The sequence below is a fragment of the Dasypus novemcinctus genome, chromosome 28, assembly GCF_030445035.2.
Source record: "Dasypus novemcinctus isolate mDasNov1 chromosome 28, mDasNov1.1.hap2, whole genome shotgun sequence".
In the NCBI taxonomy this organism is placed as follows: domain Eukaryota; kingdom Metazoa; phylum Chordata; class Mammalia; order Cingulata; family Dasypodidae; genus Dasypus; species Dasypus novemcinctus.
In genome coordinates, this window is record NC_080700.1 from 37,044,206 (window position 1) to 37,069,413 (window position 25,208).

The window sequence follows — 25,208 nt, forward strand, 5'->3', positions numbered from 1 at the left end:
TTGTTTACTATTTTTTATTTCCTTCTCCCTTCTACCAGAAGGCAAGTTACACAAGGGCAGGTATTTTTGTCTGTTTTGTTTACAAGTGTACCCCAAATGCCTCGAACATGGCTTTGTACATAGAAAACACTCAGTAAATATTTGTTAAAAGACTAGGAAAGACGGAAAAGGCATGACCAGGGGATTAAGGAGAAGACTAGGAAACTAAAGAACCAAGTGTTTCACAGGTGAATGAATAACAGATGGGTGAGGTCATATGAGGACTGAAAATTGGCAATTGGGTTAGTGTTAGAGGCTTACAATAAGTAACAAGCTGTAGCTCAGTTTCCCTGATATACACTGGGGAAAGGCTAACCCCATCCCTTTACTCCCATCTCTAAGTGCCGTGCCCTTGGACACGTAGGCTTATGGGGAGGGGGTTAGCCTTTCCCCAGTGCATATCAGGGGAAACCGAGCTACAGCTTGTTAATTATCGCAAGCCTCTAACAGTTAGAGACAAGGAGAATCCTGGTGAACTTGACATGGACAGCGTGGTGGGGACAACCGCCAGATTGGAATGGGCTCTAGAAAGAATGGGAGAAGAAATTTTGAAGCCTAAGTGAGAATGGAGACAACTCTTATCAAGGAGCTTTGCTGTAAATGGAAAAAGGAAAAATAGAAGGGGAAGGAGGGTTAAGAGAGAGCTTTTCAAACTGAGAGAAGTAACAGCATATTTATATGTGATGGGATAAATCCAGCAGAGAGGGGCAGGTTAAAGAAAGGGAGAAGTACTGCAGGAATGGTGTCTGCAGAAGGGGACCAGAGAATCGGACCTAGTGCACGGCCAGGGGGTGCTCTCAGCTGGGAGCACAGATGGTCCATCCTCACCAGCGGAGCCAAGACCGCGGATGTGGGCACAGATGTAAGTAGGTGGGCTGATGCCGTCGTGGGAGCGCGCGGAAATTCTTTTCTGATGTGTCTATTTTTTCTCAAATAGGAAGCAATGGCATCAGCCAAGCGTGAGGACGGGAGAGGAGGTGTGGAAGGTTTGAGGAGACAGGGTTTCAATTAGCTGTCCCGGAAATGGAGAGGGAAGGGAGGAAGGAAACGCTGACGGACTGCCAGGAGGGCCCACGTGGCTTAGTCGGCGTTTTCCGCCTGCCTGGTGAGCTGCAGGCACAGGGGCAGGGGCCAGGCAGAGTTGGAGCTCATCAGGGTTGGGTTGTCCCAGGAGAGCAGGGCAGAGTGGGACGTGGACACAGCAGCTGAGGGTGTTTGCCAGGGAGGGCTTTCCCCAAGGGGGCACTGGAGTTCCGCAGAGTACGAAAGTACTGGGGGAGGGAAGCAGATTTGGCTCAATGGATAGAGCATCCACCTATTACATGGAAGGTCCAGGGTTCAAACCCAGGGCCTCCTGACCCATGTGATGAGCTGGCCCACGTGCAGTGCTGCTGCATGCAAGGAGTGCCATGCCATGCAGGGGTGTCCCCTGCATAGGGGAGCCCCACGCGCAAGGAGTGCACCCCATAAGGAGAGCCGCCCTGAGTGAAAAAAGAGCAGCCTGCCCAGGAATGGTGCCACACACACACAGAGCTGAGGTGGCAAGATGATGCAATAAAAAGAGACACAGATTCCCGGTGCTGCTGACAAGAATACAAGTGGACACAGAACAACACACAGCGAATGGACACAGAGAGCAGACAATTGGGGGGGAGCAGGGCAGGGAAAGGGAGAGAAATTTAAAAAAAAAGAAATCAGATACCATTCTGATTTTAGACAAACAAACAAAAAGGTACTGGGAGAGAATGTGAACTACAGGGTAAACTATTATCCACGTGGTGCAGCAGTGCCCCAAAACGTGTTTACCAAGTGCCATGAGCGAGCACAATGATGGAGGAGGTTGTTGGTGTGGGAGGAGTGGGGTGGGGTAGGGTGAGGGGTATACGGGAACCTCTTATGTTTTGGTTTTTTCAATTTTTTAAATTTTTAAAAAATGTATTCCCCTCCCCACTGTCTGCTCTCTGTGTCCATTCGCTGTGTGTTCTTCTGTGTCCGCTTCTATCCTTATCAGCGGCACGGGAATCTGTGTTTCTTTTTGTTGCGTCATCTTGCTGTGCCACCTCTCTCTGTGTGCGGCACCATTCCTGGGCAGGCTGCACTTTCTTTCATGCTGGGTGGCTCTCCTTACGGGGCGCACTCCTTGCGCATGGGGCTCCCCTATGCAGGGGACAACACTGTGTGGCAGGGCACTCCTTGTGCACATCAGCACAGCACATGGGCCAGCTCCACACGGGTCAAGGAGGCCCGGGGTTTGAACCACGGACCTCCCATGTGGTAGATGGATGCCCTAACCACCGGCCCAAGTCCACTTTCCCCTCTTATGTTTTAATATAACATTTTTTTGTGATGTATATATTCTTCAACAAATACAATTTACAAAAATGATGGGGGAGGTAGGGAGTGGGGTTTATGGGAACCTCATGTTTATGTTTTTTAATGTAACATTCTTTGTGATTTATTAACTTTAATAAAAAAGCGTAAAAAAAATAAATTTTTTAAATAAAAAAAAAAAGGAAAAGGAAAGGATTGGGGTGTGTAAGACGTGAGCATCCAGGGACTATGGGTGGGAGGGGAGAGGGAGAGCAGCTGGAGTGGGGGGTCCTAGAGGAAGGAATGGGAGCACAGGAGGTTTAGCGGGAGACCCTTGGCGAAGAGACTGTGCCTGGTGACCACAAGTCCTGGGCTAGCACTAGGAGTGAGTGGCCAAGGTAGGGTGCAGGTCAGGGTCACTGAGGCAGAGGAGGGCGAGGAACTGAGAGGCCAAGGAATTGCAAGAATCGTCTATGGGTGCCTGAAGAATGACGGCAGGCACTGGCACTCCGGAAAGAAACTTTTTCAGAAAAGGGGGGGATGTGGCCCAGTAGACAGGCTGATAACTTCAGTGGACACTCAGGCTGGACTGTAAGGGCTATTCTCAAGAGTCTGAAGACTGAATGCCTTGCCTTGCCAAAGCAATGGAATCACTCAGCACACACCAGACGCAAGAGCTTTGCAGACGCCTTTTATTTTCAGTGCTCAAGGTCTAGACAGCCTGGTTGACCAGCACTTGACCTTGGACAAAGCCACTTGACCTCTCCCTGCCTACCACTTACACATCCACAAAAATGAGGATAATAATACCTATCTTATATCCCACATGTCAAGTGGTTAGCAAACTCAAGCACTTCAGACAGAAACACGGTTAAATATTAAACAATAGCTAGCTATGCTTATTGTCATTAGCTCCATCTTTCTAGATAACTGGCAATTAGGGGAACCTAAAAAATAGAAAAGCAACAATAATACAAGTGTGCCCTGATTTGCAGAATAAATGTTTCTAATACACATGTAATTTAATTTTTAAAATATTTGTTAAAAGATACTGGCAGAACCATTCATAAAGGGAGCTCTTTGAAAAGTACATTTAAAAAATGAGCTGAATCCTATTGGAATTAATGCATATGGATGCATTAATGATGAAAGACATTCTATTCCACAGTACATTAAAAAAATTTAAAAATTGTGAAGAATGCGGAAAACCAGGCATTCTGAATTTTGATAGTAGGTTTAGGTTTTCATGACAAGAATCACAATCACTTTTCTTCTTTCTTTTAAGGAGAGAAGCTGTGGGTTTACAGAACAATCATGCGTAAAATGTAGGATTCCCACAACAACCCTATTATGACACCTTGGTCAGTGTGGCACATTTGTTACCACCGATGGAAGCACATTTTCATAATTGTACTATTAACTATAGTCCATGGTTTAACTTAGGGTTCATTGGGTTGTACAGTTCCATGGATTTCTTTAAAAATTTTTTTATTCTAGTAACATGCATACAATCTAAATTCCCTGTTTTAACCAATTCAAGTACATAATTCAGTGCTGTTAATGATGTTTAGACTGGGATGGTCAGATTATATGTGCAAACTTGCCTTTCCTATATCACTGAGTGCTACATTGTGCTTTTTTCAAGTTATTGTATCTCCATGTAAGCCCAATATTCCAACATGGTGTAATGATACTAAATTGATTGGCTGGTTTATCACCACTGAAGAAACCTAGAATTTTAATTATCCTAACAATGATTCAAACTTCTCACATAATCAAAGCTTAGCATATTTATTATGGGCATTTAAAACAATTTTTATTTTGGATGAATGAGAATTAAGCTAATAATTCACAACTACATTGTTTTATGATGGCTGATTTAAGTAGTGTGCCCAGACCTTGCATCAAAGAGTCACATCAGTTAAAACTGTTTCAGTTGGGCAGCAGAAGTGGCTCAAGCAGTTGAGCCCCTGCCTCTCCCACTGGGGGTCCTGAGTTCGGTTCCCAGCGCCTCCCCAAAAAACAAAAACAAACAACAAGCAAAACAAACAAACAAAAATACTCAGGGAAGCCAATGTGGCTCAGTGGTTGAGAGCTGGCTTCCCACATATAAGGTCATGGGTTCAATCCCTGGCCCCCAAACCTCAAAAAAAAAAAAGTTTCAATTGTGACATGCCATACACGAAAAGAAAATAGTGCCTGTTATTTTATGGTTAATTGCTCATCTGTTCAAAGTCTTATTATTTTTTGTAACCCGTTTTAGCATTTCCCCCCATTTTTCATTACCGGGAGTGTCAAGATGGAAATGGCTTAGGTTTTTCTACTCTTCTGAGAAGCCTTGACCTGGTTCTGTCCCAGAAAAGTTACCTGTGGTTCGCCCTCTTGCATGTCCTGACCCCTTATGGCTTGCCCTTGCCTCTGAGAATTGCGGTAAGGCTGGTAGTCCCAGCTTTTTCATCTGTGTCTGTGGAGCCTTCAGTAGATCCCAAAGCCATGGAATCACCTGAGAAGCCGGGTGGAAGGCAGTTCTGTGTGTGTGTGTGTGTGTGTGTGTGTGTGTGTGTGTTTGGTGGTTGAAAGGGGGAGGCTAAGAGATGGTCAGCAGAACTAAAAATGGTTGAGGGCATGGACCATAATTGCGGAAGGGACAAGAATGAATGGAGGAGGTACCTGGATGGTTGTCTGGGGCTGGGACATCATGTTGTCTTTGCCTGGCTTTGATGAGCTGAGCTGAAACGGCATTACCATTCTGTAGCTCTACACCCCGAGTTACAAAGTACAAGATCCCAGAGAGGCAGGAAACAAGACCTGCAGGAATTTGCTTTATAATCTAGTCTAAAATGTCTCCAAGGTAATGCTGGTTTTTTAAAAAAGATTTATTTATTTCTAAAATCCCCCTCATTGTTTTTGAACTCTCTGTTTGCTTTCTGTGTCCATTCGCTCTGTGTTCTTTTGTGACTGCTTGTCTTCTCTTTAGGCGGCACCGGGAACCGATCCTGGGACCTTCCGGAGTGGGAGAAAGGTGTCATTCTCCTGCATCACCTCAGCGACCTGGTCTGCTGTGTCTCTTATTGTCTCTCCTCTGTGTCTCTCTTTTTCTTTTAAAGATTTATTTTTTATTTATTTCTCTTCCCCCCACCCCAGTTGTCTGTTCTCTGTGTCTATTTGCTGTGTCTTCTTTGTCCCCCTCTGTTGTTGTCAGCAGCACGGGAATCTGTGTTTCTTTTTGTTGCGTCATCTTGTTGTGTCAGCTCTCTGTGTGTGCGGCACCATTCCTGGGCAGGCTGCACTTTGTTTCGTGCTGGGCGGCTCTCCTTATGGGGTGCACTCCTTGCACATGGGGCTCCCCTATGCGGGGGACACCCCTGCGTGGCACGGCACTCCTTGCGTGCATCAGCACTGCGTGTGGGCCAGCTCCACATGGGTCAAGGAGGCCCGGGGTTTGAACCACGGACCTCCCATGTGGTAGACGAACGCCCTAACCACTGGGCCAAGTCTGCTTCCCTCTGTGTCCCTTTTTGTTGCTTCACCTAGCTGCACCAGCTTTCCATGCGGGCTGGAAAGTCCATGCAGGCCAGTACTCCTCACAGGCTAGCCCTCCTGCACAGGTCAGCACTCCACGTGGGCCAGCTCACCATGCAGGCCACTTCGCATTCGCCAGGAGGCCCCAGGCGGCCCCTGGACCTCCTATATGATAGATGGAAGCACAATTGCTTAAGCCACATCCCCTTCCCAGTAATGTTTTTTTTTTAGTACTTCAGGTATTTTTTGGTTTCAGATTTTAGAACTGTGATATAACATGCATGCTTTATGTTATAAAACACATGTATGAGAAGATCATACATAATATGTTAGCAAAACATGCATATTCGTATCATATGGGAAAGATAAAATGATACACAGTTTCACAAAATCATATTGTATGATTCCATTTATGTGAAATGTCCAGAAAAGTCAAATCTATAGAGACAAAAAGTAGATCAGGGAAGTGGATTTGGCCCAATGATAGGGCAGCTGCCTATCACATGGGAGGTCCAAGGTTCAAACCCAGGGCCTCCTGACCCGTGTGGTGAGCTGGCCCACACGCAGTGCTGATGTGCGCAAGGAGTGCCCTGCTATGTATAGGAGAGTCCCGTGTGCAAGGAGTGCACCCTGTAAGGAGAGCCGCCCCATGTGAAAAAAGTGCAGCCTGCCCGGGAGTGGTGGCGCACATCCAGAGCTGATGCAGCAAGATGACGCAACAAAAAAGAGACATGGATTCTGGGTGCTGCTGACAAGAATACAGGCGGACACAGAAGAACATGCAGTGAATGGACACAGAGAGCAGACAGCTGGGGAGGCAGGGAAGGGGAGAGAAATAAATAAAAAAAATAAATCTTAAAAAAAAATAGATTGGTGGTTACCTAGAGCTGAGGAGGGGAACATGGATAAACTGTAGATGGGCATGGAGGGTTCTCATGATGGAAATACTTTAAAACTGGAATAAATTTATAATCGCACGATTCAGAAAATTCATTTTAAAATGCTGTACTGTATATTTAAAACGAGTTAATATAATATAGACCTCACATCAGTACAGGTCAGGTTTTACCCCAGAAAATTGCATTACTTAGAAAATGATTTTGGGTTTCAAAGCCTTTTTGGCTTTAGTGTTGTGGATAAGTTATTTGGAGATCTAATAATAATAAAAAAATATACACAAAAAAAGATATGATCCTCAGGGGGGAAAAATAGTTGATGTGGGATATGAGTGAAAGAAAGGAATAAAAGGATGATTTTGGAACTGAGCATCTAGTTGCATCATAATGCCTTTAATAACATGCAAAAGATTGGGAGATTGGTGGCACATTTAGTAGAGTGGTTAAGAAATAAAATAATTGCATTGTAGATACGCAAAATATAGAGCACCTCATGGACATCCCATTGGAGATTTTGAGTAGGTAGCTGGATATAGAATCTGGAAGAAGAGGTTGTTATTAGAGATACACATTTCTGAGTCTTCAGCTTAAAAATTGTATTTAAATTGATTCGACTGGTAATGAGAGAGGATGCTTTTTGGTTTTCTGCTCTTGTACATCCTTTCACTATGCTTTATCTCAAACTGGGTATTTACACAGTTGTCACCCGATACATAATAAAAGTAGGATCCTTTCTCATACATTTTATATTCTGCAGAGCATTATTATATACATACTAAATAAATGTCTGTAGAATTTATTCAAAATAGATATACAGTGTTTTTTAAGTATCAATAAACTGGTAAATATATGCATGAACTATAAAGTCTCCATATATACTCAAGAAGGGAAATATTTGTTCCTTAGTTGGTTTTAAGCATTTGATATAGCAAAATCCCATCATCACAAAGTAAATGGGGTACACGAATTCAACTGCATAAAATGCAGGATTGTGTTATTTTGATGTTAATGAAAATTAGCATTTTTAGGTCTGTGCCATCACAAAACTCAAAAGTATAATGGAACTTACACTTCATATATGACTGACCAATACACTGAGCTCAAGAAGTCCCAAATGATGAAGAGGCCATCAAGCCCTCATCCCACCACTTCCAGACCCCACCATTTCCTCCACCCCACTCAGTACCAGCAGGAAATAAGAACATTCGCCTGCCCCTCCCCTGAAAATGGGGTCAGGGAGGAGGTTTACAGCAAATTGCCAATTACATTACCATGTAAACTCGTGTTCTCAGTGGCCTTATATTTTGAAAAATAACATACAACCACAGAAATAACAAAAATGTTCTAGAGGAAAAACCACCACAGAGCTACCAGGAAATATCCCAGGAGATCAACCTACCAGAACCGACATTCAAAAGCTTAGGGAGGGGATAAGCTGTGGTGAACAGAACAAAAATGAGAGTGCTCTCCCACGAACTATAACAAATGCACAATACTAATCCAGAGTGCTAACCATAGGGGGTGTATGGGAAAATATACCAAGCATACACTATGGACCATAGTTAGTGGTCATAGTCTGATGATGTGCTTTCATAATCTGTAACAAATGTTCCACAGCAGTGTTGGTGGAGGGGCGATGTTGGGAATTCTGCACACTTTGCACGACTGTTTTGTAAGCCCATAGCCTCTCTAATAAAAATTTTAAAAAATTTGTAAAGGGACACAGGAGACAACTGAACGGGCTTTAAGCGCCAAAAACTAGAACAACATATTATTAGATTATGACCCGAAGTATAAAATAAATATCCATGACTCTTATAGAAATAAACAATTGAATTAATAAATAAATGGGGGTGAAGAGACAAATGCCAATGCAGGAGAATTCCAAATGATCTTTGTACATACTCTGTCCTCAAGGAGGTAGCGCATCACCACTACCCCTTAAGTGTGTGCTGTACGTGGTCACTTCCCTCCATGTGTGTGGAGAGCATTTGCTTTACAGTGGAGAAACCTGAGAAGTTCTACCTCAGCCAGGTGTCAAGATTAACATCAACAGCAATGAGTCAAGTGTCCTTGCTAGAAGGTGGTAAGAACGACACTTCTGCGGGCTTCCTTCCCAGTCTAATCCTGAGAAAAATATTGGACAAATCCCAATTGATATAAATTCTATAAAATATGTAACCAGTGGTTCTAAACACTGCCAAGGTGACCAAAAATAAAGAAAACTTGAGAAAATGCCAGAGCCAAGGAAGCCTGGGGAGACAATGGTGACTAAATGTAACATGGTGCCCAGGATGGAATCGTGGAATAGAAAATGGCATTAGGTGGAAAACAAGGACATGTGAATAAACACGACTAAATAATAATGTACCACTATTGGTTCATTAACTGTGACAAATTAATGGAGGAAATGGAGTTGGATATACGGAGACTCTCTATACTGTCTTTGCAACACTTCTGTCACTCTAAATCTAATATAAAGTTTATTAAGGAAAATAAAAGCACAGGGAAGGGAAATGCAAATGTAAGAATCTTTCCAAAGGAGCAGAGCATCTGAATCACGTACGAATCGGTGCTTTGGAGGCCTGCTCAGGCAAGTTCTCTCTCAGCCACGTCAGTTTCTAGACCACGTAATGACTGCAATGCTGGAAAGTTTCCGAGCAGAATTTACCTTGTGCTGCTCAAGTTTCCGTTGAATGGTGTTGGCTGTTTCCTCGTGGGCCTGCTGGATGGTTATTTCCTCCCTCAGGGCCACCTCGGCCCGGTACAACCAGGCACCTATGGTGCCCAGAGGTGCAGGAAGGGATTTATCGAGCTGGATATGCCAATCAAAGAGCTGAAAGGAAAAGGGAGGGAAGTATAAGAGCTCTAAACCCGAAGACAATCCCCCAAAATGCCCCCAAATGACTTTAAGGTGGCATAAAGCCTTAATGATTTTAGACTTAATTTAGTAAGTATCAAGCAAGTAAATATCTATGCTTTGGGGATGAGAAAGAAATTAATTACGAGCAAATATGGAAGAAATTCAAAATATATCTTAGACATGGAAAGATGTGATTAAGGAGATAAGCGATCTCTTCTTATTGGACAGGTATAAAGTAGTCACTGATTTTCAGCCTGACTTTTGCTGAAACGGAAAGGACGAGGTTTGCCGACATGCCTAAGAAGGCAATAGTTATAAACTGATTGTTAAACACCTGATCATTTTACACCTGTTCAGTATACACCTGGCCTTTTGAGTGAGGATCTCTTTAAAACCTCCCATGTGTTCAGAACTGGTCCAAAAAATCAGGGCCATCTAGAAAGCTCGGGAGAAAGAGGAGTTTTCAGGATTCTTTCTATAATCATATGATTTTCTAACCTCTCCCTTGCTCCCACTTTGGCCAGTTCTCAAGATCTGCTTCCCAGCTTGTTGGTATACCAGGCAGGGTGAGTTGAGGTGCTTAGGAACTAACCTATTTGTTTAATGGGATCTATGAGATAAAATAAATGAGATGATCAAAATGAAGGAAATAGGGTAGGTTCAAGTCAAATATTTCCCTTAAAGATACCAAGAGTTTCAGGGGGCTTTGAAGTCTTGGTCTCCAAGCATGCAAAATATTTATATGGAAGATACTAAGCAGTTTTTCTTCAAGTACATGAAAGACCAGACAAGAAGAGATAGTTAAATTAAAAAAAAAACACACAGAGGGAAGCAGATTTGGCTCAATGGATGGAGTGTCCGCCTACCATATGGGAGGTACAGGGTTCAAACCCAGGGCCTCCTTGACCCGTGTGGAGCTGGCCCATGTGCAGTGCTGATGCATGCAAGGAGTGCCATGCCATGCAGGGGCGCCCCCACGTAGGGGAGCCCCATGCGCAAGGAGTGCACCCCGTAAGGAGAGCCGCCTTGCACAAAGAAAGCACAGCCTGCCCAGGTGTGGCACCGCACACATGGAGAGCTGACGCAACAAAGAGACACAGATTCCTGGTGCTGCTGACAAGAATCCAAGCGGACACAGAAAAACACACGGCGAATGGACACAGAGAGCAGACAACAGGGTGGGGGGAGAGAACTAAAACAAAACAAAACAAAAAACCACACACACATTGTTATTTATTATGGTGCATAATGACATGGTATATAACAACCAGGCAGATTATCAACTGTTGGGGTGATGAGACATGGTCACAGAATATGGAGAAGTGGTTGAGGCTCCATTCCTCAGAAGCTTCTACAAGAGCCACCTCTTCTGAATAACCCAGAATTACCTTGTGTGAGGCAAGATGTAAACCCAATAGCCATCTTGTCAATGTTACATGTAGGGCAGGCAAGGCAGAAAAGAGTTTCCTCCACCCAGCACTTCCACTCAATTCCACCCAGAGTTCACCCTCTCCAACTTCAGACAGAGGCAGAAGCACCTGGTGCATTATCAGTATGTAGTAAAGATGATGGAAAAGACACTTGACTGAACTGCATAGTCCTAGCGGAACTTACCCTGGAGGACACTCTATCCCAAGCTTGTTTTACCAAGGCTTGGTCCAGTGACAATTTCCCGTCTCTGTGTATTGGTTGTATTAAATGTTCAATCTGTTTCCTCTTCATTTCATATTGGGCTCTGAAGTGCTTAAAGGACTAAAAGAGGAAAAATAGCAACAACATGGCGATGAGTCAAAAAAAGCCAATGCAAAGGAAAGCACATTTCCTAAATAACAATCCTTTCTATTTGGGTAGCGCTCACGACATGTTATTGATGGTAATAATAAGATAAGCAGCTATAGTTCGGAGAGCCCTGACAACGTGCCTGGCTCTGCGATCAGTACCTTCTACACCTCCACACATTATCTCCCTGGCGCTCCCCATGCCCCTCCGCCAGAAATACACAAGACTATTACTATGACCATACGGCCGGAGAGGATGCTGAAGCCCGGGGTGACTTGGCAAGGTCAAGTACAGTCGAGGCAGGACTGAAGCCCTGGATTTCCCACTTCCAGTTAAATAGCTACATGCCTGCCCACACACTTTAGGAAGTACTAGCAAATGAGAGGTACACATCCAGAGAAAGAATCAACAAGTTGTTTTCCTTCCAAGAACTGAACAATTTACCAACGGAAATTGCATCTGTCAAAACAGTGCTGAATTAAATACACGTAAAAGTGTGTTCAAGCCTGGGTGAAGAGTCTACCTTAGGAGAGCTCATTTACACAATAATCCTTGGTTTTAATTCTATGGCATTAAAATATTAATTACTAAATCATTCCTTTTGTCAGAGCACGATGAAAATAAATTAGAAATGTGGACTCAGCCGTAAACCTAATACTAACCTAAAAATGTAGTTATTTTCATTAAAGGTCTACATTACGTGAACACATCCTAAATATGGCTCCCAGTCCACATATAAATTGAAAATGCCATTAGAATGGGCAACCTCTGAAAGACCAGGAGATTGATTCTACGAAGCCTAACAGGGTAGCACAGCTAAAGGAATTTCAAAGTCACAACTAAACAAACATGTAAATCCACATGAGGAACACTGGGGGGAGATGGCGAACAAGAATTTTACCACCAGTTTTATCTTCCGTTCCCTCTAAAGCACCAAAAGATAAAATCCAGCTCCAGTTTTACTCAGTAGGGGTCTATGCATGGAAAAACTGGGAAATACACTCTTGACTTATCATTAGAAACATATGAAAGATTCTGATAACATGGTAAACATACAGATAAAAGAAAATTTTCCAATGTGCTGAGTTTAGATGGTCTCTCACCCTCTTTTAAGAAACTGGGGATCATTTTTTCTGCCTGAAAGCAATGTCTCTGTTTTGTACTTTTTAAAGCCTCTGTTTCCCTCTTACAAAATAACATCCATACCAAAGGTAACTTTATAACTTGAAATTTATTTTTTTGATAATTTACAATGTAATTCAAACTTATCACTGGACTAAATATATTCGCCCTGTGCTTGCATTTCTGTTTTCAATTTGCTGGCTTTATTTTTGGTAGTTCTTATCCTAGAAATATGTATTTTTAGGAAAACTACATTGAGTTTCAAAGCAAAAGAGTTCATACATATAAGTGCGTATTTATCATGCTGCCAACTTCAACAAATATAGTATTGATGTTATCATCCATCTACATTCCAGCACACTGTACCCTTATGGTTATATAAAACCACACACGAATGGCATAGCCAAATCTTTTACTGTCTGCCATGTTGACTCTCTCACATCACTGTTCCCTTTTGTGGAGCAAAATTGCTTGACATGCAAAGGAGAATAGAATATACTATAGTTCTGCCATTAAAATGCAGGGACATTTTAAATAGGAAAATGTCAATGCTGCATGGAATAAATAACTTTTTAATGGCAAAAGCCTGTGAGAAGACTTTTGTGTCCTGAAAGCAGAAGTTGGAAGTGGAAATCCAGTTAATGACCAGGATGAAAAAAAAAAACAAAGCACTCTGGTCTCAATGTGAATGCAATTGTGTTGAACTAGGCTGGTGGTGGTAAAAATTGATCTAATGGGCCCAAGTCGACTGTTATGTTGTAATCCTTTATTAAATTCAGCTTATTCTATAGTTATTTTGGATTTGGACCTTAAGTCACCCTTTGTGAATTTTTGTGGTATTTGAGCTCTACGAGATTATGAGTGCTACAAAAAGAGTGACTAGATAGTCAGGTTCAATGTCATCTGCAAGACTTTGAGTAGTGGGGAAGGGATGATTTATATGCAAGGGCACAATAAAATTTAAAACTACTTACAAATAGAAATGCAATTATCTCATTCACACAAGGTAATGCATGATATTTCTTTCAAGGCTTTTCTTAGTAATATCATTCGAAAGAGGAAACATAGATTAAAAGGTATATATGAATCTGACTCATGAAAAGCATTTGACAAGCTGGAATCCCTTTTCCATACATTACCTGATATTTATCATGCAAATTTGATTCGGTCATCTGAGCCCTTGTCAAATCTCTTTCAAATTGTTCTATCCAGACTTTGGTCTCCTTCAAAATTCGCCTGTCTTCTCTCTGGAAACCAATGGACATTGCCATTTTATCAGTAACGGTGCATTTTTAAAAATTGCTGATCCCAGAAGGAGCTTGATGAGTCAGACCCAGTCATGTCTGTATTAGCTGTGACCTTGGGCACATGAGCTTTAAATCTCTCTGCCCTTGAACCATCATCTGAGGAGCTTTCCGTGGTATGGGTGAGAATTAGAGATAACCTATTGGTGCACAACATCATGACCATCCATGTGCCCTTCTCCCTTCCTGGTTTTGCCAAGGTAGCCCTTTTGTGCTGGAACAGCTGTTCTCTTGTCCCCTGGAAAACACCCTCTTCACTGCTCAGCTCAGATTAGACCTTCTCTAGGAAGTTTTTTCTGACCCACAAGTCTGGGTTAGGGGCCAGTGGTTCTCAAACTTCAGTGTGCGTTAGAACCACCTGGAGATCTGTGGTTACTGGGGAACCACCCATGGACTTTCTGGTTCGGGAGGTCCAGGGTGGAGCTGAGGAACTGGTATTTCTAAAAAATGTCCTGGTGAAAGTTGATGCTGCTGGGTGAGGGATCACATTTTGAGAACACCCTGCTCTATCACGCTATCTCAGTTTTTGCCCTACCACTGTATAGTATTTGTCCACTTAAGCACCTCATTTCCCCGGTATTACAAACTCCTGACTATCATTGTTTCTTTCCTCAGATGCCTAACACAGTATGGCACCCAGAATCGCTCAATATATATTTGTGGAATAAATAATTAACTGGTACCACTGTTAATATGAGAAAGAAATGGGACTGAAGCCCAAGGCTGCAAAGCTTCAGCTCTTCCGCTGACGTCTCCTTTGAATGAACATTTGAACGTAACCCAGGCACATGATGTATATTATTGGTGGATTTTCATAGCTGGTAAGCACTAATAACTCATACATATGAGCTCAGAGCAGCAAAATGTTCTTGGACTAAGCCCCAGAGATCAATGTGGACACTTAGCAGTGCCACCACAAGAGGAAGTATCTGCACTGTGAACTTCCAAGGAGGGGCACCTTACCTTCTGCCCCTTCCCACCTGTCCTGCGTTTGGAAAGCTCTCTGGGCAGTTCCCGAGAGGAGCCATTTAATCAGTCATGGAACCTCTTTCACAAAGTCATCTGAGAGAAGATGACTTTAAAATAACTTAAAAGTATTAGTGGCCATGTTTCTGGTGCTGGGAAAGTGTCAAGCAAGGTGCAAAAAGGTAGGAAGGATATAGCTATTTATACACCCAGCATTCTCCTTAAGAAGACAATGAAGCACAAAACAAGATTTAGAGTCCCAGAGCCCACTATTCTGGTGGCTATTCTTCAATTGGTAGCTTTTACATGCTTCAAAAGGCTACTAAGGACCACTGAAATCCCAGGTGGCTAAGTTTTTAGCATTCTCTCTCTCTGTCTCTGTCTCTCTCTCCCTATCTCTCTCTACCTTTATGTCTATGTCAAGTCAATGTCAAGTTTATGTTTATGTCTCTCTATCTCTATCCCTCACTCACTTTCTCTTTTGCTCACACATACACACTGGCACATTTATATGTTTTGTAGAATGTTTGTGTGTGTGTGTGTGTGTGTGTTTGTGTATGTGAACCTGTGCTTCATGGAAAATGAAATAAAATTTTTACATTTGGTAAGAAATTAGTTACTTCTCATTTTCTATTTCAGTGTTGACTTTAGTTCTATTGTATTAACTAAATACTAGATCCTTAACCTTGCACCTCACTGGAATATACAGAAAGATGGAAATGTTGGAGTCCAGCATCGGCACTCAGCAACCTGAATATGGGAAAGAATTCAGAATCATTCATTCCACAAATATTATTTTGAGCATCCACCACATGTCAGTAACTTTACTAAACCATATAACCCAATATTGAGCAACACATGATGCGATGTATTTCATAGGCTTACAAGCTAATGGGATACTTACCTTTTTCAATGGATTATTCCCTGCTGAATATTTGAAGATATAAAATAATATCTTTTAACTTTATTTTGATTTTCCATGTTACATATAAAGAAATCAAATATAGTGTTAATTTTCCCCTTTTATTAGTGCTATTAAGTATTTTTAAAAAGAAGTGAAGTGAGTCTTCTTATAATTAAAGATTAGTGGTAAAGTCTATGGAAGTAGTTTAGACTATCCTTTGATAACACATAACTTCTGTTATTTGTTCTATTAGGGAAAAAAAGGAAGTAACATATTCAAGATATTAAAAAAATATTTATATAAATACAAATACATGCAAAAGAATGGTTAATAAGCTATAGAATGTAAGGTGTTTGAAAGAAGTCACTAATTCAAAATTACTTAGCTCTTACCTTAAAAATTTGAACAGAATTTGCAAAAGATGGAAAACCTGGAAGTATTTCCTAACAATATGAAAAGATAATATATAGAAAAATAAGATATATCAGGGACAAAAATTACACTGGAGACAAGAAGAAAACCAATGGAGAGAGATCAGGTTATAAATACATATGCCAAATTTGTAGGGGCATAATTATTTTGAGATCTTTTCATAACTTAAAAATATCACAATATTAAGGCAACATATTTATCTGGCAAAGGTCAGGTTTTTATTTTAATTTGTAATAGTCATATGTGTGGCAACATATAAATTTTATAAACATGTCTTGAGATAACATTAAATATTTTAGAAGGAGAACTGTGTAAGGAAGAGGTATATGGGTTCATTATTTTCTCTATAAATGTTCCCAGGATCTATGTACCTGCCTCCCTATAACAAGTAAGACTGTGTGGTAATTCTGAAGACAGTCTACAATATTTGTTAAAATGGGAGATTTGATGAGTGGATAAATAACGAAAATTTATTAAGTGAGAAAGTTAAGCCAATAGACCTACTTAATTTATTTATGATAGAGTGCTAATTATCCAAGGAATACCTTTAGGTAAAATGTTTCCTTATCAGTTTTATTGGTTGAAGGAAGAAATGCATGGCAATGTCTATTTCCAGTAAGAAAATTTGATTTAAAATGGTAGCCATAAAATATGTAAGTTAAATTTTAAAAGGGGATATAAAAGTCAAATACACCCAAAATTCAGACGTCTATTAGATATGTTGATGCCAAGATATTTATAAATGAAATAAGAAAGTTATTTACTAAGATCTGACTAAACAAACATTGAGGTTTTCTGGGTGATTGCATCAGTCTGCATATGTATAGTCTATAAAATCCTAAAGTTTCATCAGAAACAAATCCAATTGGGTGACATAAGGATATGAAAGTTAGGTGGAAATCTATTTTTTCCATTCTGTATGGGGTTAAGTATAATATGCTTTCTCATAGAGTTGCTTACTCACATATAGCAGACCTGAGAAATTAGGACAGAGAGGCAGTTTTTAACACATCTTGAAAATGTCATTTATTTTTTTTTCTGATGCCATTTTGCCTTGTAACTAATTTTAAATTCAGCCTGGAATCCAACTGTCTATAATAAAAATAGTTAATACCATTTTACAAAGATTAGAAGAATGGTAATATCCAATGTTATTAAGGACTGGGAAAAGAGGCTGTCTAGTAAAATTGTCTGGAGTGTAAAATGGAGCCAACTCCAGGGGAATTTGAAAAAAAAAACATTAAGAAACAAAAGCTTTAAAAAATCTGCATGCTCTTTAATCTAGGCAAGAAACTTAAAACAATGTTTTTACTGCAAGATTGTTCATAAAAGCATCATTTACATTAGCAAAATGTTAAGATTGTATAAATAGATTATAGTACAAGTCTATGATGACCTGAAGAGAATGGCATAGAAGGAGTTCTTTAAAATGGTAAGGGAAAAGCAAATGATCAAATTCTATGATTCAATGATTCTATTTTTATTAAAATATTTTATGTGGCTATATATGCATAGAAAAATGTTAGAAACCAAGACCACATCATAACAATGGTTTTCTCTAGAATAAGTTACCTCTAGGAGGCCAAATACAGATAATTTTCTTTTTCTTTTTTCCACTTTTATTTCCTTTTTTGATAATGAATATGAATCATTTGAGCAATATGAAAATGTAAATTTCAACTATTGAAAGGCTGAAAAATTATAATCGTAGTGAGTAATCAGAACTTGACTTCCATATGTTTGCTATGAGTAGCAACTCATATAATAAAATCTGAAAGTCAAAATTAGATTTTGTCTGATCAGGCAAAACAAGAAGACTCAAGACCTAGATGTGAAAATGATGTGATGGTTAAAAAGTTACTTCAATTCTCAAATTATTAAAATGGAGCTACCCAACAAACTAGCATTCTGCTATTTTAAATCGCCAACATTATATACTTAGCATTTATTATTAGTAATTATAAATGCTACAACATACAAACTAGATAAATCTTTTCCTCTGTATTCCTCCCATTTGATGATATCTATTCTTTACTCCGTTACTTTCATATTAAATGCATTCTAATTTAATTTTTTTTTTTTGTAAATGGCACACTTAAAAATCTGATTCATTGAGTGTTCTGTCAATACTGGAAGAAAAACAAATACCTACATCATTCTCTTGCCCATCAGTGCCTGCATTGTGGATATCAGGAAATTGTTTCAGAAACTGGGCTACATAGGTCATAATGGACTTCTCATCTGGTTTATCCACATCGACATCTTGAAAAACCAAAACAAAGCAATTAGCTAGTTAGCATTAATTGGATCTTAATAATACATACTTTGAAATATAGCTATTATACAAAAACATACTCTCAAAAATGCTTAAGAATTAAAGAATTACTGCTTAGAGACTTCTGGGGGAAGGGAAAACAAAGTTAGTATGGATGATACATGGTGGAAATTTTCTGACTCTGAAAAAGGACACATTTTTAAGAGCTTTTAGGAAACAAGGAGTACATGTTTTGAAGCTTCAAGATGTTGCCTAATCAAATCAGTAAAAATCAGACAAAGTAATGTATGCAGATTTAGTCATTACACATGAGATAAGACTGCATAAATAAAAGTGTTAAGTACAAATGAGTCTTTTAAAGATCTTTCTTTTTTTGTGTGTTTTCTTTTTTTTTTTTATTTATTTTTTTAATGTTACATTAAAAAAATATGAGGTCTTCATATACCCCCCACCCCCCTCACCCCACTTCTCCCATAATAACAAACTCCTCCATCATCATGGGACATTCATTGCACTTGGTGAATACATCTCTGAGCACTGCTGCACCACTTGGTCAATGGTCCACATTATAGTTTACACTCTCCCCCAGTCCACCCAGTGGGCCATGGGTGGACATACAATGTCCAGTAACTGTCTCTGCAGTACCACCCAGGACAACTTCAAGTCCTGAAAATGCCCCAACATCACATCTCTTCTTCCCACTCCCTACCCTCAGCAGCTACGGTGGCCACTTTCTCCACATCAATGCTACATTTACTTCCATTACTAATCACAATAGTTCCAGAATAGAATATCAGTAAGTCCACTTTCATCCATACAAAGGCAGTTTATTTTGGTTTTGTTTTTCCTTTTATTCTTTTTTTGCCCCCAAAGGTAGTTTAAAAAGAGATTACATTAGGTTGCAAATATAAAATATATACCTACAGGGTGAAAAACAAAACCAATAAAAACCCCAGCAAAATCAAAATATAAAGATGCCCTATTATCTTATAAAAATACTTTCTGATTTGAGGTAAACTTTCTAGGGACTCTCAGTGCTGAATTTAGAAAAAGCTGCAACTCAAAAGACTAAAGGTAAACAAAGTGTATTCTAGAATCTGTTAGAATCATTAAAGGCGATTTTAGAGATGACAAGATCACTAATATTGAAGTACATGTGAAGAATGAGTACAACTCATTCATGAAATGTGAAGGTGGGAAAAGAACATTCAATACATGATATAATATAGTATACGATTTTAAATATATAGGTAACTAAATCATAAAAAAATTATTATGATATTGCTTTATTTAATCTTTATTCCTACAAGTTTATATTTGAGTTGGCTAAAGAGATTTTTGAGTGGTGATTTCTCATTAGGAAAAGAGAAAATCACCTTACATTTGGGACAGCCTTGTATTTGGGCAACTGCAGTTTCTGATCATCAAAGAAAATATGAAGATTGTTTAGTCTAGTAGATATGAGAGAACAATTTAGACTCTCCTCTCACTCCAGGAAAACTATTTCAGCTCTGTCACATCCTCTGAAGTTGAAAGCCTGGAGTTATGTGTATTGCTCTCCCCAGTGGCCCTTTCTGTACCCTCAGCTATCCTAGTGAGTTGGGGTGACCCCAAGAAGGTCCCTAACATGGCACGGGATTTCCATGCTGCCGTCTTCTCAGTGGAACTCCTCCAAGGACCTGTAGATCTCTTTAACTTACTTTGGAAACTATGAAGGTTAAGTTCAAGTGCCAGCTTGGCCAGGTTAAGATGGCCAGGTGTTGGTTAAGCAAGCCCTGCGAGGATATTTCATACATGGATTTAAATTATTAATCAGTGGATTGCATCTATGGTTGACTGCATCTACAATCAATAGAGGAGACTGCCTTCAGCAATGAGAGGAGTCTCTTCATCCAATGAGTTGAAAGTCCTAAGCAAGAACTAAGGATTCAGCAGTCAGAAAAATGATTCCTATCTCTGTTTTAGAGTTTCCAACATGCGACTTCTCATGGGGGATTCAATCACCTTCACGGAGTTTCTAGCTTGCTTTGTGGAATTCGAACTTGTCAATCCGTACGGTCACTTGAGCCAATGTCTATAATAAATCTCTTAATAGTTAAACTATTCTATAATTCTCTTATTGGTTCTGTTTTTCTGGAGAACCCTGACTAGTACAGACACTCAAGTGTCTCCTCTTTTAATTAGGAATATTTATCTTGAAATCTCATTTTACAGATAATTTGCTTAAACTATGAATATATTTCTGCCTTCATTAATAAGAATTTTCTTAATTGCTGAGTCAAATTTTAAATTACTTGTGACACTTGGCTCTTTCATTTCAATACAATGAAATTAAGTTTATGAAAGTCATCAAAATTGTCTTTTCTTCTTTTCATCTTTATAAATTGATTTCTATTTACATTTTACATAAATGGCACCATACATCATATAATATTTTGAGTCTGCTTTCTTTCACTTAGCATAGTGGGCTTTTTTCAAAATATCAGACAAAAGAAATTGTCTTTTGAAGGCTTAAAGAGTTAACTTCATTTCCAGAGAGTCTTAAAATTCATAGCCTTATCAAAACAAATACCAAAAAAGAGTGAAACAATTAGAATGAAAAACATCAATCACTTACATAGTTACCCAGTTGGCAGCAAAACACTGGATGACTAGAAACATTTCTAAGAATTTAATGACCAGTATTGTTAAAGATAAAATCCTTGGGTTACTAATAATTTTTTATTTCTTCCAGATATAAAGAGCAAATGCTCTTATCCTACGATTCCCTCCACTTATCCATACACACACAACTAAAAAATTCATTCTACCTAAAGTATACGTTGTCGGTATAGTTCACCTGTCTGACATCACTAATGCCAAAATGCTAATTGGAAAAATAGAGCTATATAATACTCCTGAATTCGGCGGCCAATATGGCAAGAAATACTTAACTAGAAGAAAATCCGTGCATGAAGATACTCTTTCTTCTGCCTTTCTCCAGTTTTCTGGCCTTTAATAAATCTTGAAATTTCTGGATTTAAGGCATACAAACACCCTGTGCTGTGGAAGGCAAGAGGCACATTCCACAACATACCTTCAGGATCTAGTAGTCTTGGAATCCCCAGTTCCGTTTCAGCAATCGTGAAAGCCTCCTCCAGGTTTTCCCTATTAGATCTCCCTTTCACTTTCTCTAAGTCTACTAGCTCCGGTCGAATGGCTTGGATGATGGAATGAAAGGCAACTCCACTTCTCCAACTCCGTCCAAAGTCTTTGACTTCTAGTCCAACCTGCCTGAAAATGATAAAATGATGAAATCACGTCACATTCTGAATACAAAATAAGCAATGTCTTCAAGGTCACCTGCCAACTCCATCCCTCTTCACCAACGAATGAGGTGCAGTTAGCTGTATCAATCAGTTAAATGTTTTGAAGAAAAGAAATAAGCGAAGCAAAATGTTTTATAGGGTAACAAGAGAAGCTGTGGAGATTCTGGTTCCATACTTTGAGCTTTCTATTTCAGATTTCTCAGTAATTTAGAGACTCAATTTAAAACACATTTTATACATTTCTTGAAAGGGAAAACCAATTTAGATAAACTGGTAAAATAAAAACAGACAAAGGTAATGCTGCTGAATTTACCAAACACCTTAGACTGTTCAGTGCAATACTGAGTGTACTCAGAGCTCTAAGGTGGTCCCATCAATTAAGTCCAATGATTCCAACTACCCCACCTGTTATGGATTGAATCACGTTCTCCTCAAAGACATATTCAAGTGTTAACTCCCATTCCTGAGGATGTGATCCCATTTATAAGTAGGAGCTTAGAAGATATTAGTTAAGGAGAGGCCAAACTGAATCATGGTGGGCCTTAAGCCAACTGAACTGTTTTGTAAGAATCTCGTAATTATGAAGTAACCTTGAGTCTCATCTTTCTTCATTCAGAGTTTATGCCTCTGGTACTACTGATAAGCCAGCGGTCTGACATACTGGTGAATCTCCAGGCACGCTGGCCAAAACACCCTTATCTATGCATTTGTACATGGCCTCTGCCTTCAGCTTGCTTTTGAACCTATAAAAGTATTTCCTCAATATAGAAGTGCTTATGAACTGTCAATTTCTTTAAGCCACCTCAAAAATTTTTTAACAAAACACATGTGGGGTATAAATAAAGACCAAGCTAGTAAATATCCACCATGAATTACAAACTTTCAGACATTTTCAAAATGTTTATTGTTACTGCCTTAGACATTTTCAAAAATAAAAATATAAAATGTTTCCTTAAATATTTACTGCATTAGAATAATTTAAAGTGTTACAGTACATTTTTTTCTTCTATATCTATGCCTTATATAACTTTAAGATTCATATGCTGTTCCTTATTAAGTCAAAGGAGCAGGCAATATTCCTAAAAGGTTTCAGTTCAAACATCTCATTTAAGATCTTTAGATACTAACCTAACTTCACCTAAATAACTGGTGAAGTAGGTCTGGTTTATAGGCATTTCTGACTTCTACTATATGTTTATTTCAAAATTTTTTGAATGAATCTAGAGGTACAATTCTTCATATGTTAGCTTACCTTTGCCCAAAAGGAAAAGTTAATTATCAAATTTATTTGGAAGGATAAGGGGACCCGAATAGCCAAAAACTTCTTGAAAAGAGGAAGAAAGTTGGAGGGCTCACACAATTCTGACTTCAAAGCATATTACAGGATATCCATATGCAAAAGAATTAAAGAAGACCGCCTCTTCACATCATATACATAAATTAACTCAGAATGAATCAAAGACCTATATATAAGAACCAGGACTATAAAACTTCTAGAAGAAGATGTAAGGAAGCCTTTTCAAAAGCATGTGTTAGGTAATGGTTTCTTAGACTTTACATTTAAAGCCAAAGCAATGAAAAAAAAAGATAAAAATGGGATCCCTTCAAAATTAATAACTTTTGTGCATCAAAGGACTTTGTCAAGAAAGTGAAACTACAACCTAGTCATTGGGAGAAAATATTTGGAAACCACATATCTGTAAAGGGGTTAGTATATAGAATATATTTTAAAAATCCTATAACTCAACAATGAAAAGACAAGCAACTCAATTAAAATGGGCAAAAGTCTTGAATAGACATTTCTCCAAAAGGAAAAAATACAAATGCTAAAAAGGACATGAAAAGATGCTCAACATCAACAGCTATTAGAGAAATGCAAATAAAAACTGCAATGAGATACCATTTCATACCATTTAGAAAGGCTGCTATTTAAAAGAATGGAAAATAAGTTTTGGAGAGGATGAGAAGAAATAGGAACACTAATTCATAGCTGGTGGTAATGTAAAACGGTGCAGCCACTGTGGAGGACAGTTTAGCAGTTCCTTAGGAAGCTATGTATAGAATTACCATATGATCTAGCAATTCTGCTACTTCGTATATACCGAGAAGAACTGAAAACAGGGACTTAAACAGATATTTGTACACCAATGTTCACAGTGACATTATTCACATCTGTCAAGAGATGGAAGCAACACAAGTGCCCATCAAACGATGAATGGATAAACAAAATGTGGTATATACATCCAATGGACTATTATTCAGTCATAAAAAAGGAATGAAGTCCTGATGCATGACAACATGGATGAAACTTGAGGACAATGATGTGATTAGGAATAAAAGGACAAATATTGAATGATCTCACTGATATGACCTAATTATAATAAGCAAACTCATAGTGTTAGAAGCTAGAATATAGGTGACCAGTGGATAGACTGATGTTAGAGAATGACGAGTTGATGCTCAGCCTGTACAGAATTTCTGTTTAGGCTGATGGTAAAGGTTTGGAAATGGATGGTGATGACTGTAGCATACTATTGTGAGTGTAATCCACGGCACTCAGCTATATAGGTGAATGTGGTTACAGGGGTAATAAATGGATTGCATTGTTGTGTTGACGGATGAGGAACCCTTGGTCCATCACTATAGACATTTACAGAACAAGGAAAATGCAAACTAAACTGAGGTCACACATCAGACCCTGCATGTTCTTTGAAACCCAACATACCAGGGTTGAAACAAAACTAAATGTGGGTTGATTCCACCAGCACTAAATACGAGTTTACCCCAGCTACTCAATATTGAATGAAAATCAATTTAGTCTCAGTTAATGCAATGTTGTGTGAAGCACGCACAGTAAAGTATTTATCACATCAACATGATTACAAGTTTGATTGCAGGAGTATGGTGGGAAATGTCACAGCCTGTGGTCACCAGTTTTCTCCTATACAGCCCTCCTCATCCCCCTGCCCAGCTAAACTGCAGTAGAAATCAGCGAAGCCCACTCAAGGCAGAAGGCAAACAATACATTAGCAATGTGGGAAAAGTTTCTTAATTCATTTCGACCGATTCTAAAGAGACACCAAGCTTTGCTATCAGAAATACGTTTGACTGCAGTTTGAATCATACAAACATAATCCAAATTAGAAAACCACCAACACACTTTCAAGGCTAAGCAAAGCTCATAGAAATTAGTAACACTAATTACATCTTCTCTGTGTTTATCTCTTGTTCCCCTCTATTTTTGCTTTTCAAATGCTTTAAAAATAGAACTCCCTATGTTTGGCGCCTCAATATTTTATTATGATAAGCGCTTGTTTACAACTATTTTCCAGAAGTAGAGAATCAGATTCAGATTAGATCTAAGCCTGAAAACAGCACAGAAAGTGAGTCAACTTTGCATGTCACTCAGGAAAGCAAACGGGCACAACTTCCATGTCGAGTAGCTTTGTCACTGACCAGATCTGATCACAAAGTATCAGTAAGATCAA

General features: G+C 39.3%; 1 protein-coding gene across 1 annotated transcript in view; it reads right to left on the reverse strand.

Annotated features, from left to right (window-relative positions):
- Nucleotides 1-25,208, reverse strand: part of SYNE1 (spectrin repeat containing nuclear envelope protein 1) — a 497,459-nt gene that overhangs the window by 344,908 nt on the left and 127,343 nt on the right. Inside the window, exons 9-14 of the mRNA XM_058289685.2 lie at nt 21,489-21,685; nt 18,290-18,399; nt 16,098-16,148; nt 13,671-13,778; nt 11,245-11,382; nt 9,439-9,603 (exon numbers count right to left, since the gene is read on the reverse strand). Of these exons, the coding sequence (XP_058145668.1) occupies nt 9,439-9,603; nt 11,245-11,382; nt 13,671-13,778; nt 16,098-16,148; nt 18,290-18,399; nt 21,489-21,685 (769 nt within the window). The remainder of the gene's footprint in view (nt 1-9,438; nt 9,604-11,244; nt 11,383-13,670; nt 13,779-16,097; nt 16,149-18,289; nt 18,400-21,488; nt 21,686-25,208) is intronic.